The 20822-nt window shown below is 40.2% G+C and overlaps 1 protein-coding gene across 11 annotated transcripts in view; it reads left to right on the forward strand.

The window, feature by feature from the left end:
* ERC1 (ELKS/RAB6-interacting/CAST family member 1) overlaps positions 1 to 20413 on the forward strand; it is a 296380-nt gene extending 275967 nt beyond the window's left edge. For 9 of the 11 annotated variants that reach the window (XM_062616671.1, XM_062616663.1, XM_062616669.1 and 6 more), the window contains 2 exons: positions 2819 to 3007; positions 13669 to 20413. In XM_062616671.1, the coding sequence (XP_062472655.1) occupies positions 2819 to 3007; positions 13669 to 13806 (327 nt within the window). In that variant the 3' untranslated portion in view covers positions 13807 to 20413. Of the gene's footprint in view, positions 1 to 2818; positions 3008 to 13668 lie in introns of those variants that run through there. The other 2 variants (XM_062616673.1, XM_062616674.1) reach the window with 1 other exon arrangement.
* Positions 20414 to 20822: the final 409 nt, after the last annotated feature.

A 20822-nucleotide genomic window follows, 5' to 3' on the forward strand; every position in this document is an offset into this window, starting at 1 on the left:
GTGCAACTACACTTAGATTCACATCTGTCATGCTCAGAGTTTAAAAAACAAAAAAAAAATCCGTGAAATCTCAAGAAAACTGAACATGCTGTTTTCAAGTTGAATTTGTTTTAGAATATGTTCTTTATCAGTTGGTAGAGATGGTTTGGATTTATATCAGAGATTCGTCAAGCTTTTCATGTTTCTGCTTCAGAGCTGTAGTGATTGCTTTTTTTAGGAAAACACATTGTCAGACTTAGCTGGCCATTAACAATATTCTGAACTTGAGGGTACATTAAGCAGACTTCATTCCATGCATTGATGAGGATGGCCTAGACCTATCGGGGCAATTAATGAATCAGAGCTGCTTTAGAAAGCTATTCCTGGGTTTGGTCTGTATACCCATTGTTTTCCTAGAAAGCTCCACAGCTCTGCGCTGATCATGAGAACACGATGTGGTTTATGAATCCAGCACTGCCCTGCCTTTCCACTTAGCAAATGCTCTTACACCCTCTTGAGATAAGGCAGTGGCAGCTCTGCTGTATGGGAAGCACAGTGCCTCTTGCTAAGTGGCTAGTTCAAATTAGATATGGCAGGAACGCAGATATAAGGGCATTTCCTACTTGATTGTCAGGGTTTAATGGATCCCAAGTGAGAGGAATGATTGCTCTGCGAACAGCTTTGGGAGGGCTGCTAGTTAAGAACTTTCACACGCCTCATTTGGCATGTTTCCAGCCTGAGGTAAGGGGGAAGGGTAGAGAAGGAATGTGCTGTTGTATGAATATCTTCCATCATTACTTGCTAGATAGCTTTGCTTTCTCTATCAAGGAGGGTTTCTGTTCACAAATAGCCAGGAAGTTGGCAAGTCAGATTCTTTTCAGACTGAAATCTGCACATCTGAGTGATATTTAATAGACTGAGGTACCTGAAAAGAATACAAGGCAGCTACTACATTGATTGGACAGGGAGTTATTGGACTTGACTACTTAATTAACACACTTTTATAAAATAGTATTTTTTTAAGATGTGATATTCCATCACTCTACCCTCTGTGGGCAAACTGAGTAGTAAGTAACTGGGGTAAATATTGCAAGTTCAGCAAACAACCAAAGCTGAGGGATGCAATTGGCTAAATACAGTTGTCCTTGATGATGGAAGTGAGATATAAATGTCCCTTCCTGTTGCTCTGTGTACAGGAGAGTGGAGTATTCTGCCCTGCTGCAGTTTGCAGTCTTGATACATCAAACCATTATTTTTATATATGTTTCTGTCTGCAAACAGGTGTTGCCTCAAGGCTGCGCATAGCTGTAGGGTTATAATAAAGCACGTGAGCTCACTCGCTCCTTGTTACAATAAAGCACATGAGCTCACTCTACAGCTGTCTTGTCACTGTGGCTGTGGCTTTTCGTAACTGCTGCCAACCTGATGTTCTGATGTAGGCTGCTGAGTGCAGCTATGCTCTGCAGGACAAGGAGCCTGACATTAGTTAGCTGCTTAGCCATGGCTCTCAGATACTCTCACTCTACAGAAATTAATCCATGTAGAACAGTGTTAGAATCAGAATAAGTCAGCCTTGACAGCCTTATTAAAAGGGGTCAAAGCCAGAGTCTTTGTTGAAAGTAGTGCCAGCACCCTGTTTCTGTTGACTCAGAGATTATCTCACTCCTTATTCATTAGCAAGGTCAGAGGTGCCCTATTGAAAAGATATCCACAGCCCACTAACAAACAGCAGGTGCAGTCCCTGCCTGGGAACAAGTATTGCAGTAAGGCTTTCCAGCTCTCCTAGCTGGTGCACATCAGAGCCTGTAGCTTCAGCACATCATGTTATGGAATGGAGGCACTAAGCCCAGTTCTCCCATAATTTTTCATTAGCTGCAAACCTTAGAGTTTTGTATTATTGCAGTTTTGAATATATGCTCACAAGCACATAGAACAATATAAAGGAGTATTCTTGTGGGGAAGGCATTGTGAGGGATTCCCAGTATGTGTTTATGCACTTCAGCTCTGTATTTTTGTACAGCAAATGGAAAATGGCTCTTCAGATACTTTGAATGGGAATTCGATGGCTCCAGTTTGGATTTCATTGGGGAACAAGGTTTAGATTCAGTTTAGGTTAAGTATAATAAAATAATACAGTATGTATTAAAGTCCTTTGATTTTATTTTTTTAGTCTGTTATATAGAATCTGACTTGCATAATAAATGAAAGTCATTGCCTTTTTCAAAACTGTAGAAGACTATCTCGTAACTATAGAAAATACAGAAGATTCTGTCTTAAGTTTCTGGTGAAGATATGTCTCTATCCAGTTTTTACAGCAGAGATACACTCATCTTAAAAACGAACATCTTGGCATCTGAAACTATTCTCTTTAGAATGTGTTTATTGCATACTTCAGTTACAATTAAATGTTTGTTGGCAAAATGAGTTAAAATCTACATTGCTGTTGCCTTAGCTGTGGACAGACACCTTTTATCAGAAAAAAAATAATTTTCTGAAAGCAGGGAGTTGAAATAGTTGACTGAAGCATTGCTGGACAATCAGTAGAGTTAATGCATTCAATTTAACACTCATTTTTCACCTATATCATCATTATTTCCTATGTTAGTCAGGCAGCTATCATCACCATGTCCCCTTCACTTAGTGCAGTTGGTTTCTTTCTGCTTCAGCTGGATGGTTGCTGGGTTATGGGATAGAAGTACTTGGGGGGAGAGAGGAGAGAGGGTGTGCAGGTTTCTTCCAGCATGAAGCTGAACAAGGCTGTAACTTAGAGGTTGATCTTTGCCTTGACTACTGCTTGGGTCTCAGGCTGTTCCTCATTATCTCTATTCTCTTATTTCAGATAATTCAGCCCCTCTTAGAACTTGATCAGAATCGCAGCAAGTTGAAGTTGTACATTGGACATCTGACAGCCCTCTGCCATGACCGTGACCCCCTGATTCTACGTGGTCTCACCCCACCTGCTTCCTACCACCTGGATGATGACCGGGCAGCTTGGGAGAAAGAGCTGCAGAAGATGACCCAGGAGCAGGTGAGTTTGTGGTCTGAAGCTCTGAACAAGGGCTTGAATGTTGACATAGATCTTACTGATGTGCCACACCAAAATGTTGGGGAGCCATTCTGTAAGTGGTGAAAACAGGCAGCAGAAATCCACTCTTCGACTGGTAGAAAGAGTCGTTAATTTTTTTAACCATGGACATTTAATATTTATTAGAGAATTTCTTCTTTTATCTCTATGGAATGCCATGCATCTATACACTCAAGGAAATCAAAGACTTGGACGCAGTGTACTAGATGCAATACACCTATGCTTATGCACACACACAGTGATTTCAGCAGTCCAAGAGTGTATTTCCAGGAGTTCTGGAATACTGATAGGTTTTAATAACAGCTTTTCTGATGAAGTCTCTACAGAAACTGTCAATCTAGTTGTAATTCAACTACTGAAATAATCTTCCTTTCTCCCAGCCCTGGTGATGTCTTGCCCTTTTAAATCCCTGCAGTGACAGTATTTTGTGGGTTTGACCCTGATTTTGAACTATAATGCCAATTCTTTCAATAAGTTCTTCACTTTCATATGTCTATACCAAACTCTATCCAGTATACATACGAACTACTGTAAGGCCTGTATAGTTCAAAGTGGATTTGCGGGTCAGTGAACACTATCTTGAGCCTATCCTGAGCATTTCAGCTCTGGTTTTCTTCCTTTGTGGTGTTTAAGCTCATTTCCACTTTCAACTCAAGGCTGAATTTTGATCCAAAAATTGGAGAGAGCAGCTTAGCAGCTAAATTACAGGAACCCAACAGAAGCATGTCTAGCAATTCAGAAAGAAAATCATGCCTCTGGAGATAAATATGCCTGTTACAGGGCCTAGGTGATCTCTGGATTAACAGGAGAGCTGATATCTGTCTTAGTACCTGACTCCATATATTTATGTGATTCATCTTGTGCTGCATGCCTCACTCAGTATCTACATTCGCCTCTATAGGCCTGACACATTCCTTTTCCCAGCAGAGCCTGGTAACTTCAACGAACCCGGAGTCAGCATTGTATTTACCTCTTGGGTTCTGTAATCACTGATACGGGATTAAAGGTTTATCAGGTACTTGGATACCCCTGAAATAAATTGACTAGTTTGTAATAGCTGTGATGGTCTTTGAATAGAAGCAGGATCTGTAGGGGTAGGTGGTATCTTCTATTTAATCAAGAGATGCTGGCAGAGAAAATAGAGGTGGCTTTCTGTGGCAAGTTCTTCTGAAGAGACAGTGAGCCGCAAGCAGCATCTGTTCTGGTCTAATGAAAGATAGTATTTCTCATTCAAACTTTGCTAATCCATTAGCAACATTTATTAGTTACACAGTAAAGAAGGTATTTAAGTATAAATTGTGGGAAAAAGAATTATCTAAGTTGTCCTGGAGAAGAGAAAAACTGCATTTTTATGTCCCATTATTGTCTTAATTTTGCATTGCTATCACCACAGTTATTTAAAGTTACTATGCCAGCTTTGATTCCCATGCACAACTAACATCCGCTAAAATAAAATGTAGCAGTCTCTTCTGCTTTCCCATACCCACTTAGATTGTATTTAACCAGCTTCAGTTGAAAAACACACAACAATGATATATTTCAATTTACTAAGCAGATTTTTCATGTAAGGTGTGGAGCTTTTCTGTTTCTGACTGCAGAATTTCCTCTGTGCTTAAAGTATTCCCATGGGGGGTGGGAATCAGTTCTCCAGATTCACCCATCACAGAATACTCATTTTGCATCTTTGGAATTTTAATGAGTTTTGTAAATTACTTCAAATCCGATGCATGAAATTCACTCCTGTCCCTTCTAATACGATCTGCTATAGATAATGCTTCACAAGCCTCAGTGGGAAAAAATTAATCCTCTTGAATGTTAAGAAGTGCTAACATGATTAGGGAGGATACATTTAATCGAACACCAATAATATTTAAGAATGACGCCAATGTATCCACTTCTCACCAATGAGATAATTTTGTTTGTTTTTTTTTTTTTTATAAATAGTGGAGAATTAATTTTCATACTGCTGCTTTTGGAGCTGCAATTTCCCAGTGCAGCAACTTTTATTGGCTAAGGGTGGTCCTGCTATATTTCATCATAGCCAATATACCCTCTAGGTCTCTCATACCTGCCAGGGAGACCCAGATACAAATAGTTTTCTGTGACTTCTTCTGGTAGGTAAAACTCCTATGTGAAGTAGATTTAAGCTCTTCATTCTTCCAGCATATCTACAGTGCCCCACAGAAACTAACATACAAGTCATTGTTGAAAAGCATCTGCCAGCATCAACACGGTGGTTCTAATGGGAATTTGTTGCCACATAAATAACTTTGTAGACTATCAAAGTTTGACTGATAATTGGTACCTTTCATGTACAATAATTTCTTTATGCTACCATTAAGTTCAGCTATAGTCCTAAATGACTTCAATTTATTTTAATCAAAATATGGGGCCAAAATGCTGTATCGTTCTTTGTTGGCATTTAATCAAAGACATTTCATAAAGCTGACTTACTGTAGTAAAATTTTGGTCCATTTCTAATGAAGGCCTTAAGCCAGTACTTTATGAGTATATGTTATGTCAGAACCTAATCTAAACAAGTATACTAGACTAAGTAGTGGACAAACTGTAAGGAATCTGCAGTGCTTGGAACCATGTAATTAAGTTATTCATATAATGGAAAATATTCCTTTGAGTCAGTTCTGACCCATTGTCCCCAAAGAAGGTAACCAGTGCTGTTTCTGGAATTGTCCTTTGACCAGTTCATGTCCTGTTCAACTTTTCTTATTGAAAAATTGAAGTTACCAGAAAGAAGGAAGAATGTCCCAAGTCTCAACCCTGAGAAATACAAATTCCATTCATTCATTATAAATAATTGCATTACTCTAGCAATTTCAATTAAATACAATATTTTCTTTCACTTTGTTCTAAACATATCATTATGTTAATATGCTTGAGCTCTGTAGAACTGCCGTTGTTTCATGTTTCAGATTGTTGCCTTTAAGTGAGGGATTTTATTCCTATGAAAGGAGATGGCATTAAGAACATAATGATATGGTCTACATTTTTACTTATAGTTTGGTTTTGGGTTTTCTCTTAACTTTAGAGAAGGAAACTTGCTGAAAAGCATCATTTAAATATGGTGGTTTGGTGTGCTGTGCTGTGGTATGAAGGCAACAGTGCAAGAAAGTAAGAAGAGACAAGCAGAGCAACCAGATAGTAGTAGTAGGCAACAGTGTTTGCTCCATTAATAGCTTAAGCACTATTATAAATGTTTCTTATCACTTCAAATCCAGCTCTAAAATATGCAGAACGTTATATTATGGAGAGCTGCTTATTTTCAATAGGCCCTACAAGACAGGCATTCTGAGAAAAATATTTCTTCCAACAGAAGAGGATTATTAAAGAATAATTTTCGTAACCCAAGGAATAGGAGGCATTTTATTCCCTGGCTCCCTGCTGTCAGTGTCTCCTTCCACCCATGTCAAACACATCTTGGCTTTGTCCAGACAAATGTATTTCTATGAGGTACTGTCTCAGAGGACACCTGCAATGGAAGGTTGTCTCGTCCCACTGATAGTGTTGTTTCACCTATGACTGTTTTGGCTGTGAGGTACAGTGAGAAGAGCTTTTGAAAAATGTTTATGGTCATAGAAGACCCTTTGTAGTGAAGAAAGGTTATCTTCCCTCTACCTGTGTACCAGCTTCAGGCAAAAGACAGGCTGTGTAGGGATGCCTACTTACTAATCCTTTCCCAAGAAATCAGGAATGTCTTTTCTGTTCAGCTGCTCAAAGTAGAGGAAGGAAAAAGGTGATAACGTCGCTTCACTGTATCAGTCACAACCTGCTGTATCAGCTAAATAGTCATGGCTTGGTGCCAAGGAGCATAATTTACATTGCACATAAGTCATATTTCACTCTCAGCGAAGTTAATGTTAAGCTTCTCATAGAAAAGGAACACCAGAGCTCATGCATGTGACTTTCAAATGCCATTTTTAAATTGCGTATATGCTTGCGGAATTTTGAAAGTATTAAACGTACATTTTGGGGTTTTTATACAAACAATATTGTAAGTGCGATAAACTTTACTCTAAATTACCAACAGCTATTTTATAAACATCCTGTGTATTATGTTGTTCAGATTCCACGTGTGTTTTTACTTCTGTATCATCTACGAGAAACTTTAGTTTCTATAAAGAAATTACTCTGCCATGTTTTGCATTTAATCATTCTAAATTACTGTATTACTTCAGAGTTTACCCTGTCTCCCTTCTCTGACTGCTCTTCCATTAGCTTGTTATCTTCCCCACCTGATTTATGTCATTTATTTTTAATTTGTAATCTTACGGGAATGCATAATGTGTTTTAAAGTTAAACAGCCCACTTCTGGTCTCTGTTAGAAATTAGAAGTAATAATTGCAACAATTTATATCTTTCTTCGTGTGCAAGTGTATTTCCTGAGTTTAGTTGAGAAAATAATGGATATAGGAACTCTCTAAAATTACTACATTCAGTAGCATTTTAAACTTTTGTATTAAATTCAAGTTTTGAGTGAGAGCTTGGGATCAGCGTCATAGTTCTTAAATACTGGTTGAAGTCACAAACATTATCCATAAGTTGGTTATATCCATAATGCTGTAACATTATCCATTTTTGTTTGCGTAGGGAATTGCTGATTTTAATGAAAATATACACTATCAGTTAGTAACATTAACTATTCCTAGTTAAGGAGCTTCTTCTTGAAGAGAAATAAGTAGCATGGTAAGAGCAGAAAAGGCTCCAGCTGATCCTGAAATAACTGGTTGTATAGAACTTCATCATTTCACTCAAGTAGTTCCTACTCTGGCCTTTCTTCTCTGTTTTGTGCTGTGCAGGTACAAAATGAAAACTGCCCGCCAACTCTCTGTCCTAGCAGTTTTCCCAAATTCATCAGCTAGGACGTGTAAGAGAGGTATTTAAGATTTGCCTTGTAGACAGGTGAATTTTCCCTGTGTTTATGACTGTCAGGTGCTGCCTTGACTCAACAGTCAGGATCCCTTTGGGGACATGGACACCTAATTCAGCCGCAGAGAAGGCAGGGGGCAAAGTACAAGCCCAGCACGGAGGGTGCATCACAGAGTAATTCTGGCAGTGTCCAGCAGTCCGGCTTCTGGACAGTAAACTGAATCCTATGGTAATGCATTGCAACTGAAACTAGGGGAAGCAGGTACCTCTTTTTCACAGTCCCTTTAACACACAGAATTGCAAGTTGTTAGGGGTTAGGGTTGTGGTGTTTGCCTGAATTATACACACTCAGGTCAGCAAGGCCTGGCCCTAACAGGTAGCCCTGTTGTACAGGAAATAATTACTGTTTGTTCTGCTTAGCCACAGAATAACAACTTTCTGTACACTTTAGCATCATCGATTTTCCATCAATTTTCAGTGTGTAACATACATCAGAATTTACATGAACAGAAAATTGTCCTCTAACTGAAACGATTGCTGCTATTACTGGAGAATGGACAGATGCAGGATTTGCAGAAAAGCTCCAGTCAAATGCAAGATTCAGCTTACAGGCATTTGTTTTATTCCTTCTTCCCATTCATATAATTTTGAAATTCATTCATTACCAAGGAATTATATTTCTGCTCTTCACAAAGCTTAGAGATGCTGAGGAATCAGGATAAATCCCATGTGCAAAGTTATTTCAAATGTATGATGCAAGAGCCCTAAACAAATTCGTTCAGGTTTTTTTTTGTCAAAATGGTTGTAAAATTTATTCAAATGCATTTAAACATATTTAAAACATATTTTTAAAGTTTACATGATTTTAAAAGACAAGACAAAGTTGAATTTGAAATCTTACTTTAATTTTTAAATGTGTGTGTTTAAAATATTTTGAAAAAGCTAATATAAAAACAAGATTTCCAGATAAAGCACAAATATTTAAAGGGTCTACACAGAAATGATCACTTTTTTTCTTTTCCTTTTTTTAAAGTTTGGCAGACTGGGATTTCCGTATTCTGAACCTTTCTTTTGGCCTTTTTATAGGTCTGGAGTTGAGAAATTTTTGCATGTAATTGGCTCTCACTACTTCAAACATACATATTTACACTGGTTGGTCTGAGAAGATGCAAACGCTCTTGACCATTTGCCTGAGATATAGCAATTCAGTGTAGTTTCTTATTTTGAAACAAAACAAAGGTTAAAATTAAATCAGTTCCATTCCTTTTTGGTGCTTATTTCTCTTAGTTTAACCTCTAAATGTATTTTCAGCCTGATCCAGAAACATCTAAATTTTGAGAAACGTAATTCCGGATCTCAGTATTGTAGCCATATAGATGACCTGCATTAACTTTCTTCTTGTGCTGCTCTGCAAGTACCTCCTATTGTATAATCAGTTTTACTGTCCATAGCCAGAGATGAGATACTACTTTATTTTTATTTCCCTTTCTTCGATAGGTTTTTTTGGTTTGGTTTTTTTTTTTTTGTGGAATTGTTACCAGAGGAAAATAACACTGGGGAGTAAGCCTCCTCTGTATAAATAAATTTTAAAGGATCTTAGCTTAATGTTGCCTTGCTTACCTTGTCGAATAAGCAAAGGCTGCAAAGGTTCTGTGGGGCAACACCACAGTTCACCTAGTCTGCATTTAAAACCATAGCATCCTATTTCCTAACTGTGAAGTTATCTTCCCTCTGAATGTCAGTTTATCCTTAAGTTCTGGAATATCTTGGACCAGAGAAGCACAATGCAAGCTAAATTCATGTTGAATTGTTTGGGGCTTTTTTTTTCACTGGTGGAGTTTAGCTATAAATGGAAAAGTATTCCTGTCATGACTTGCTCTAAACTCAGAAAGGAAGGCAGCAGTGGTGAAAAGTGTCTGAATCTGTTGCAGATTATCTGCAAGCTTCTATTCCCCTGAGATTCTAAGATCCTTTCTGTTCTTCTATCCAAAGATAAAGTAAAAATACTGTGAAGCACTTATGAGGTCCTTATTCTCCTTTCTGAGCTGTCTATTTTTACTTGTCACCCACTAGGCAAACATATCTGGCCTTGCCTTCTCTTTTTTGGTCATTTCAGTGAGGCAAGTGTGTGAATCTCCTCATCATCTCAGCTGAAAATGCCAGCAAAAAAAGGCCTGTTAACACTCTTTTATTTTCATAGAAAAATGGCCTGGGGAAGATAACACCATTACTGCTTGCATTCACAAGAAGAAAATGTAGGAAACCAGAGCAGAATTGATACTAGTACCATCAGAGAAACTTCCCTAAAATTAGGGCTGTCAAACATCTAGGTGAATCAAGTTATACCGTGGAGAACTGGATGTTCTCCATTAAGGAGCCTGTCTGAATGAGGAGTGACGTATGCTGCTCACAGCTGTTTCTGAAAGGAATGACGTAAACGGAGATGACATACATGATATAGAAATGCTACAGCCAGCCACATAGTCAATGAAGATGTCTTTGTTTAAGTAGAAATCACATTATTAAACCTCAGTGTTCTGAAGCGAGCAAACTCAACGCAAAGCTATCATTGCTACTTTTTTCAGAGATGTTTCATCACAGACATCTGCCAGCCAGCTGTGTAGACTTTCTGGCTGCGCTAATTTGCAAAGTATTATTGCTGGCCTTCAGCATTCAGAGCCGTCTCCTTTTGGAGTTCTTGATGGTCAAAAACGTATTTCTTGGAAATAGTTTCTTCATCTGGTTGAGCTGGTTACTTTTGTTTGATTGCATTTGATTTATTTTAGCTCTGGCATGGGCTTGTTTTGTTGGGCTTACCTTGATTTTATAAGGAATCTTACAAATACATAAATGCTGACTAGTAGAGCAGGAAGCTGAAACATCACTGAGTTTGCAGTACTGCCCCACTGAAGACAGCATTCAGCAGGATTCTCCCCTGTCCACCAACCTCCCTTCAGTTTTGAAGGTTAACCTCTTTGAGTTGCTTTTATATTTGATTATTTAATTGCTTTGTCCTTTCCTGGAGCTTCACCTGGAGGACTTGGCTGAAAGGCTGGGAGGAAAGATGCTGCATGGACAGGTGGTGGCGCAGGAGCAGGTCCCTGCTTTCCCTGCTAACACTGCCCTCTCCTGGTTCTCCTCCTGAGGACCGCATGAGGAAAAGGAGAACTACATCGCTGGCTTCTTCTCCCATTACTTGCTGTCTCTCCTGACCTCCCTTCTGGTGGATGGCACTGTGAAAGCTTTGCATTGGCCCAAGAACCCAAGGCAGCCCTGTCTCATCAGAGTTCAGCGTTCAAGCCAGTCCCATGAATTTCCCAGCACTTAGGTGTTTTGCAGGCTGCTGTATCTGGGGCTGCTTGAATTGCTGGGGTTTTACTAGGCTGAAGAACTTGAGACTCAGAAGTAGTCCCTGAAACCCATTCTCCTGGCTTTTAACATTCAGCACTGCTCCTAGCTGGCTGTGCTGACTCTTTCAATCCTGCTTGCTGACTGGACCTCTCCTAGGCTTATCCATCCATTGCAAGTTTCCGACTAATAACTCTGCCAGGCTGTTAGAACCAGGCTAATCACCTATCCACAGCATGCCGTTTCTGAGCCATTATGGGTTACTGCTGAATTCCCTCTTCTCCCCTGAGAGCCCTTACAGAGCCCGGAGTGCTCCCCTCCCTCTCGTTTTCCCCACTTCCCCAGCTCATGTCACTCCACAGAGCAGGATCAGGTTGCTTTTGCATTGTGATTCTTGGCATGAGCCCCTCTCGGATTCGTATAGCTGTTATGTGAGTATAGCAGCCAGTAGGAACAAAGCACATAAGAACACATTAAACTAACATTCAGCACACAAAGCCCAAATAATTTACTATATGCTACGCTGCCTAGTAAAGGGAATAGTGTAGCAAGCTCACCCTTTTAATTTCCTTTCTCTCACTTTTGTCTACAGTAGTCTATACCGTAACTTCCTTACAAAGAGTTTATATTTATTCTGTAGTCACTCTTAGACACTTTTGTCTACAGTAGTCTATACCGTAACTTCCTTACAAAGAGTTTATATTTATTCTGTAGTCACTCTTAGGCTGTTTGGGTTTATGCAGTATTTCTTCCAGTAACAATCTCCTGTGCTTTGCTTGGTACCATCACTGAAAAGATACATACTGTTGTATCTGATTAGAAATTTTTTGTAGAAATACAGCCTTTCCCACTGCCTTCTGCTCTTACGGTGGTAAAATGATCCCTCTTGTCCTGCTGCCCAACAATTCTCTTTTTAAAACCCATAATGAGTAGTATTACAGAAGTGCAAAGTACAGATCAAGAAATGTATGTACTGATTACCAGTTATCCCTTCAGGGATTAAAAAAAAAACCTCCAATTTTACATTCTTTCCATGTCATGTATTAACACAGTAGAGTTCCAATAAAAATATTAATCACTTAGGAATACAAAATGTTACCAAACTGACAGATAATATTAGGGGAAAAAAATTGAAAGGGGGTTCCAGTATAAATAAGAGAGTTGCTACAGCTGCTCATACTGACAAAGGTTGCAGAAGCTTGCAGTAAACTTCAGAATCCAAGTGTATGTACCATGTTACAAATACACTCATATTCATAGGCAATATACTTTATTAGAAGAAAATCATACCACTGAAAAAAAAAAAAAAGGTTTTTTGAGATATATAGTATTTGATAGAGCAATCTGCTTGGAAGTTTATCTGGTCTACCTACATGTCTCATCCAGTCTAGTAAGAGATATTGCTGTCCTTGTTCTGCTAGATCCTGAGACCACTCTGAGTACAGTAATCCCTGAAATGCTTGTACAAATTACAGCCTTACTTGGGATTCTGCACAATTCACAGGCTAGCATGGACTTTATCGGTTGCTGAAGGCAGATGTTTCCTGCTCTTCATTAAGACTCTGTGGGCCCCTAATTCTGGCAATGGCATTAGGCTCAGAGCTAAAAACTATGTTCACATATATTTCAATATGTTGTGTGGCATGGTTTGTAACACCACATGTTGGAAAACCAGTTTGTAGACAGAGTGATTAAGATTGTTTTGAAGTTCCATGTCCTGTTCTGAGCCAGTTGCAGTAATCTGAACAATGAGTGATCCAGCAGGAAACACAGAGTTAGTAAACAAAAATCATGCGTGTTCCACCACAATTGTGGATAGTCATCTTCTTACTGAGTTAGGAAACACTGTCTCTGAAAATTATTAATTCCACAGCGAAATCGGAATTCTGCTTAACTCTTCGGTCTATTATGTATAATTATGTAACATTCCTATTGGTTTTATATAGGAAATAATTCTGAAGTAATGACCTATAAAACATCCTGTTCTTCAAGAATGAAAGCCAAGCTATTTAAAGTAATATACTAGGGAAATGCTGTATTGCTTCTGGAATTGCATTCAGAAAAACATTTTGCAGAGGAAGTTTTTCTAATATTTATCATAGAACAATTTATTCATAATTTTATTTGCCTTAACTGGGAGATCACAAACCTGGGCCTGTAGAATGAAAAAGTGAAATAAAGAGGAAACCAGTTTCTGGTAAGAGAATCACCAAGGGAAGATGCTGATCCTGGAAGTGGCAAGCATGTTACATCTCTACTAACTCCCTTTCTAAAAGGTGTCCTAGCTTAGAGCTGAGCCTGCTGGGCAGGGTTCATTATACAGTGAACACATTTAATAGTAGAGAATGACCATGCCTCTGTGTTTCTTGCAGCTTCATGATGAATTAGAAAAGGGCGAGAAGGAAAGCGCAGAGCTACAGGAATTTGCCAATGCCATCTTACAACAGATAGCGGATCACTGCCCTGACATCCTGGAGCAAGTTGTCAATGCACTTGAGGAGTCATCATGACCTCGGCCACTAGCCCCACCAGAGCAGCACACCAGTGGCCAAGCCCAGTCAGTCCAAGGAGCCATGAGAGTGGAGACGAAATGTGAAAGACAGAAAATGGAATAGAAACTTCTGGTGCACCTTTTACAAAGAAAACAGAAGAAAAGAAAACAACAACCAACTCTCTAAAAACTACATGCTTTCCAGGTTCTTCCACTTTATGATTAATCAGTCATGTTTGCATTCATCTTCTCACTGCCTTTCTACTTTAGAATCCAGTTCCCCATTGACTTTGTTGATGGTGACTTTTGGATACAGCTAAGCAGAGCTCTTCCAAGTCTACTGAGCAAAGAAGAGGGGATCCACTGAACACAAGCAGCTCTAATTCTCCATGAGGTTGCAGAAGGGTAGCCCTTGCCTTTTATTCATTTATTGCTTCTTTCTCTCTCTCTCTCGATTCCTCTCCTCCTTTCTTTCTTTTTTTTTTCTTCCCATAAAAGCTGAAAGTCTGAATTTCATAGTGCTAAAATCAAACCTGAGTGTGCTCTGATTATGGTTTATGACTGGCCAGCATCAGCTAGCTAGCTCAGGTCTCACTGCCTATCTTAGCCTTTCTATATTCTTAAATAAGAGAGAGAGGAAAGGAAAGTTTCACTATTTGTTCCTGTTAGTCACTTCATCTAGCAGCTGGAAAACAAGGTAGGCTTACTGGTACTTTCTGTGTACTTAATTTTGATTTTTACTATTTGCTGATCTGACTCTGAAGTGCTGAGTGGGGCATTTTTTCAGGTAGATGTTTTAATCTGTTGATTTCTTGGTGTTTTTAGCTGAGGTTTCTCATCATAGGTCTGTCTCCTAAGTTCTTATTTTATAGAGAGCTCTCTCCCTTTGAGCAAGTGTGGTCAGCAGGTCAGCTCCCAGCTTTAACTTGTATAGTTTTTTCCATTGCCAATTTTTCAGGTCATAGCTTTGTGAACACTAGCTTCCATCAGAATAGTCTTAGCCATTTTGCAGATGAGGAAATCACATCATTTAGCTTAAAAGTACAATTTTAAAGCTAAAGTTAGTTAAATTGGTAACAGTTCTTACTATAATTATAATTTAATTTATTTTGGTTTAGCTTAGGTTGACAAGGAGTGAGCTTGAGTTCAGAGCAATAACCCATTTTTACAAAGAAGAGCATCTCTGCTGGAGTTGTCACCCAGCTGAGTAGGTAGGTATAAAATCAGAGCTTTAGTTAAACCAGTGCAATTCTTATATGTGTATGAGAGGCCTTAGTCTTGTTCCCATCCATCTTTGACACTCTTTAAAGCCCCTGCTGATAGGTAATATGACCTGAAATAGCAGGTCAGTTTGTCATTGTGGTGACAAGTCAGGATCCTATTTAATGAGTAGGATTTGGGTGTTCATTCTTGGACTATGCACTAATGGGGAGACACGTTTTTTTCTTGGCTACCAGTGGTTATGTGTGTCTGGGGGCATCTGCAGGACAGAACCCTTTAACACATCCCCGTGTGCTCCTTAAAGGAGTTGTTCCCCTTTAGCTTTCTCGTATTACTTAAGAGAATGAGAGAAGGGCAAAAGGAGACCAAATATCAACAGAGCAGTGGAATAAATCTTGGGTTTCTAGTGACTAGCTGATTATGAATCCTCTCAGTAAAGCTCTCATTCAGAGCCTGCAGTTTAATTCAGTATGACTTACTACATTTTGACCTTAATCACTAAACTGTTATGGTAATGAAAATGTTCAAGCCCTCTCAGGAAAGTTGCATTTCTTACGTCTTTCAAATCCATAGCACAGCTCTCCTGTAGGTCTTTCACACCCTGTTTTTATCTTTAGAAGTGACCAATTGCTTCTAACAGAAAGGAGATCAGCAGAAGTTGAGTAAAGGAAGATGTACCCTGTCTTTTTTTCAGACAAGCACTGAAAAATGTGCAAAACTGAAACCTTATATACCTGAGACTCTATTAACTGATTTAAAATAAATCACATCCCAATTCATTCTACTGTAATGATTCAGCAGAAGGAACTGAATCCATAACCATGGTGTCCACTAGGAAGAAATATGTAAGTCTCCAAAGAAGATGTGATTCACACCTTTCCATGTTTTGAACTGCCGGTGCTTTGCAAATCAGGAAATGTAGCTTTAGTTCTTGCTGTAGTAGCAGCCTGTGTCTGAAGCTTTTGTTGTCATGGATGAGGAGAGTAATGAGAACTTGAGTGTGTGCAAGGGGGAAACACCGGAAGGCGTGCAGACAGTGACTGTACATACCACTGAGCCATGTCTCATCCCAGAACCACCCCTTTGGTCCCATTATTTGAGTCAGCACGTTTTGATAGCAGCTGTTGTTTTGAAATCTTTCCTCTTGCTTTTTCTTCATCACCCCTAATTACTCACTTAAGGAATTTAATGCTGCCTGTAAAAGCATCAGAGCCATCAGCCTAATATCATCGCGCCACCGCCACCACTCCTGACTATCTCATTAACTTATATGGTCAAATCTCCAGCTGCCATGGTTCCCTGCTGTAAAACAATCCCTTCTCTGTGAGAAGCTGTGGAATTTCCCTTATCAATGGTTCAAATGACTCCTGCTTGTAAACCTCTTACTGAGATGTTCCTTGATAGCGTCTCTGCTGCAAGCAGGGGGAGGGGATGGGAGCGAGGGGTGGTCACTTTGGGCTGTCATTTCAATTCCCTTCATTTACTGCATTGCCCACACATCACAGGAAAGTGCTGAATCTTCTGCATCTTAAACTCAGCCTGTGGCTGCATTTCTGGAGTTGAAAGTGCCCCAGCCAAAGGCATGGTGCTGTCCTGGCAGCGTGTGCGGGATCCATGCATCAGCAGCTAGGTGAATCTCACTGTTTACATATCTCCTGGCCTCTTCCCTGAGAGGATTTGTCAAGCCTGGCTACTTTTCATGCTGGCCATGTGGTCTTTTATCTCCCAGGCACACACCTGCTGTTCCTCCCATCTGCATTGTTAGGCCTTTGCAGTTTTTCTCGTTAACCACTGTTATCTTCCAGGTCTTCCAGGCTTCCCATCTTAAACATTGATCTTAGACCTCAATAAAGTGCTTTCAGGGAGAGAGCAGATCTCATTTAGGAACAGGCTTGATCCAACTTGATCTCCATTGAACTATTTCAGGTAATCTCTCTGATCCTGTGTCGACAGAGATCTTGTGATGGTGAATAGCTTAAGGATCTAGGTGATTTGGGAGTTACTGCTGGCCATGGTTTAATGCTGAACATGACCAGTGAAAGCTTTTTCTTTTCACTTATGTGGAGTTCCACACCATTGGCCTTAGGGCAATGAACGGATTTTGTTACCATAACCCATCACAAAATTGCATATCAAGCATATGGCAGAAGGGCCGTATGTGTGCACATACTGCAGTGTTCATCCAGTTGCCTAACCCACCACTCTCTTAAAGTCTGATACCCAAGTGTCAGCAGCCAGGCAAAAAATAGACAGTTTCCTAGCACAGCAGTCCTGCAACACAGCGGCTCTGGGAAATCAGGGGCCCTTCCCAGGGAGCCTGGGGAAACTTGCTTTTTTCTTCTCCTGTTGAATGAAGTTCCATTTGCTGCTGGAGCTGTGAAAGTTTTAATTGCTTTAATGTGTGTTGTTTTTTTTTTCTTTCAAGCTGTCATTTGTACAGAAACTGAGAGATGTAAGGAGCTGTCTATAGAAAATTAAATAGGTTATTTTAGCTGGGTTTGGGCTAAAATATAACTCAAGCCTGAAGCCCACGTACAGTGTAAAAGCTGACACCCCAGCCATGCTTCTTCATGACATCCCTGAGTCCAAGTACATATTTTCCTCTGAATCCAGCCTCATGTAAAACACTAAAAGGACATTACAACACTAGAATTGCAGGGTGAGGACATGAACACTGTTTGTGATTGGAAGAAGAATTGCCTGGCATTCTCCCAAAGGAAGCTCTAGGCTTCTAGTATTTGCTCTCATTTTGACTGCCTTTAACCAGCTTTCCCTCTAGAAAATGCCAAACACTCTTTGGAGTATCTGATTTTTGCCAAGTCCAGGGGACAGAAGGTGAAGGTCTGATGTGATGCACAAAACTGTGCGTGCTGTTTCTGGTTGCACAGCTGGAATATCCCTTCTCTTGCAAATTTTCTGGACTTTGGGGCTCTCGGTATTTTGCACAAGGGAGCATTTATGTCATAAATCTTGTAGAGGTAACCCTGGTTTTGTGAACCAAAGGGGCACCTCTTTTCATTTGCCCTGTAGTTCCCACCCATTCTGCTGCTAGTGCTCGATTTGTTTAGGGAATTTCTACATTTGATAAAAGTTGACAGGGTTGAGTCCCCATTCCTGTCCTAATTGCCAATCGTTGCCACTGAAGGGGTCTTTATTACAGAGGATGTAGAGAGTCACACACTGATACCGTTTTAAAGCAAAAATTTCACCACATAAGTAATGCACGTATTCGTCAAATGACTCCACTGAAATGGAGAAGGGAAGGAGTACAATCAAGGCATCTGATACTTAAAGGAAGTCTCTACTCAGCTCGACGCCCGCATTGAAGGAGGGAACCGGAGAGGACACAGAAGGCTATGGACAACTAACACTGCCCCAGCGAAGCTGGTGGGGTGGGAGGGTCAGGCACGGGGCATCACGCCTGGCAAGGCCAACTCTGCTAACCCCTCTTGTCATCGTGGCAAGGAAAAGGAGAGTCAGGGGGTTTTTAAACAATACAATGTTTTTAATTGTTTTTTCCACATGAATGGAAGGAAACTTACGCAACAGCAAATCCTTCTGAACAAAATGGCTGTGTCCGCTGACTGTTTTTAAAAAAAAACCAAGAAAAACTGTTTCAAAACTTTTTAGTGTCAAAAGCATAAACACAGAAACCCTGACTTTTTCCAGTGTGTGTGGTGAGTGCTGTAACCCTGTCATCAATATCTCTCCTGACTTTTTCAGGGGTGTTTTTTCCTGTCTTGTTTTCTGCTTGTCGATATTGTCTGTGTGGTCCTAAGGCTGGGGCAGTTACCAACAATGTGTGTCTGTTGTCGGATTAAACAAAAAAGGTAGTAGTAGAACTGAAAAAGATGTGTTTTAAAAAAATATATAAAAATTCAATTTCATCAAAAGGAATTCAAGTAAAGAAGCGACAAAGCTATGACTCCTCCTTTCGGGATTGTACAGAAAAGGATTTGTGGGCTTATAATCATAACCAGTTGCCTTTCACAGGCTTTTGAGGTCCAAGGCAGCTTGGCCTCTTAGGAAATGTTACAAACCCTGTAAAAATTCCTGCTCCCCCAGGTTTATACTGTACACGTGTAATACAGAAATGGGCAGATGAAACAGTATTTTGGAAATCAGTCTTTTCTGGTAATGGTTATCAACACCAGGGCTCCACTGATGTAAATGGGACAAATGGCTTTGGCCAGATTTTCCCTGTCTTCTCAGTCGTGCCCGTGGATCCCAGGGCCATGTGCCAGTGCAGGTAGTTGTGTGTAGGTCCATTTTCAAAGTTGTATTTCTGGTATTGGTCACATAGCTACAGCAGGTTATGGTACAGAGAAGGACTAGCAGCCACCTTCTGCTGCAGTTGCATCAAAGGAACAATGTGAGGTTAAACCGGCATGTAACATAGACAAAAAAACCCACACAAATTGCTTCACCTATGAGACTAGGTAAAGGATTTCATTAAATGAATGTATTTTTTATATCAATTTATCGTATGCTATTTGTCCCCATTTTGCACTTCTACTTTGGATCTTGGAAATCAAGTTAATCCCTTTTGCTTTTAAGTAGATATTTCCACTTCAGGTTCTCAGTGCTTTGGTGGGGCTTTTTGTTCAAAACATTGGTTTTCCATTTGGAAACCATCAAGAGATGGATCTGTCACTCATGTACTATTATGTGGTTATCTAAAAGCCAGATTTTACGAGTAGACGTTGTTCCTTTAACCTAGCCCATCTTCCCAGCTCTCTGGTGACATGGACAAGTCTCTGTCGTCCCTGCCTGCCCAGGGGTGGCTGCATTTGGCCCTTACTGACATGCTCGTTACAGTATATCTGGGGTGCTTTAGTGGCAGATGCCTTTATCTGTGCAGATGCCTTTATCTGTTCAGATGCTGAAGGAGGATGAATCAAACGGGACCATGAACAGGGGAATAATTTCTGTGCTAGCCCAACATGCTGCTCCAAGCCCACTAAAACAGTATACTGCCGTTTCCCTCCAAGTCAGTAAATGGCAAGAGCTGCACACCAGGCTCACAAATTGTTTGTGGGGTTAAAAATCTGTGGGATGCTCCGTCCTCTCCACAGACACGGATCCCTCATTTGCTTTGGAAGAGACGTGTTGCACTTTAGCGGAGGGGGAGACGGGCTTTGGGGAAGGGATCTAGCGTACTTGAATTCCTTTTGGAAATAACAGCAGCGGGAGACATTGATGTCTGTGATGCAAGTGCGCACGCTGCCTTCAACTTGTATGTGTTTTATTGCTGGAGTCATGTTACTGACAGGATAATGAAATTGCAAAGAAAATGTGTTATATTCAACTTTGCCTTGATAATATAAACACTTTGTTCATTTTTTTCTTCTTTTTTTATTCACAGACTAAGTTCATCAGGAAATTATAAAATTATTTAAAAATCCTGTGCTGTGTCTTCATTTCAGTGACCTTTGGTGTGTCTTGCTCAGTGTCCTCTCCTGCGTGCCCAGCACCAGAGGGCAGGTAGGTTGGCTGAGAGGCTCTGTGGCTTTTCCCTGAGACCTTGAGGTCCCATTTGTTGCCCACCCACATGACTGGAACAACCCTATTGAGGGCCTCAGCTGTACTACGTGCCTGCAACGCTGAGGGGTATCGCTGGGGTTACCCGCAAGGGGAAGGTGAGGGACTGTCAATCACAGGGTTTCCCAGTTACCCCAGGACCTCACAGGTCAGGTAAGTGGAGATAGAGCAGCAGCATTTACAGCCAGCTGTTTCATTTGTCTCTCTCGTGCCTTTTTTCCAAGTAAATGTGACTTAAATGCTGCTAATGAGTGGCTGAATCCCAGATGCGCA

Source organism: Pezoporus occidentalis, unplaced genomic scaffold (genome assembly GCF_034315485.1).
Source record: "Pezoporus occidentalis ecotype Australia unplaced genomic scaffold, CSIRO_AGI_Poc_V1 ctg19, whole genome shotgun sequence".
Classification (NCBI taxonomy): domain Eukaryota; kingdom Metazoa; phylum Chordata; class Aves; order Psittaciformes; family Psittacidae; genus Pezoporus; species Pezoporus occidentalis.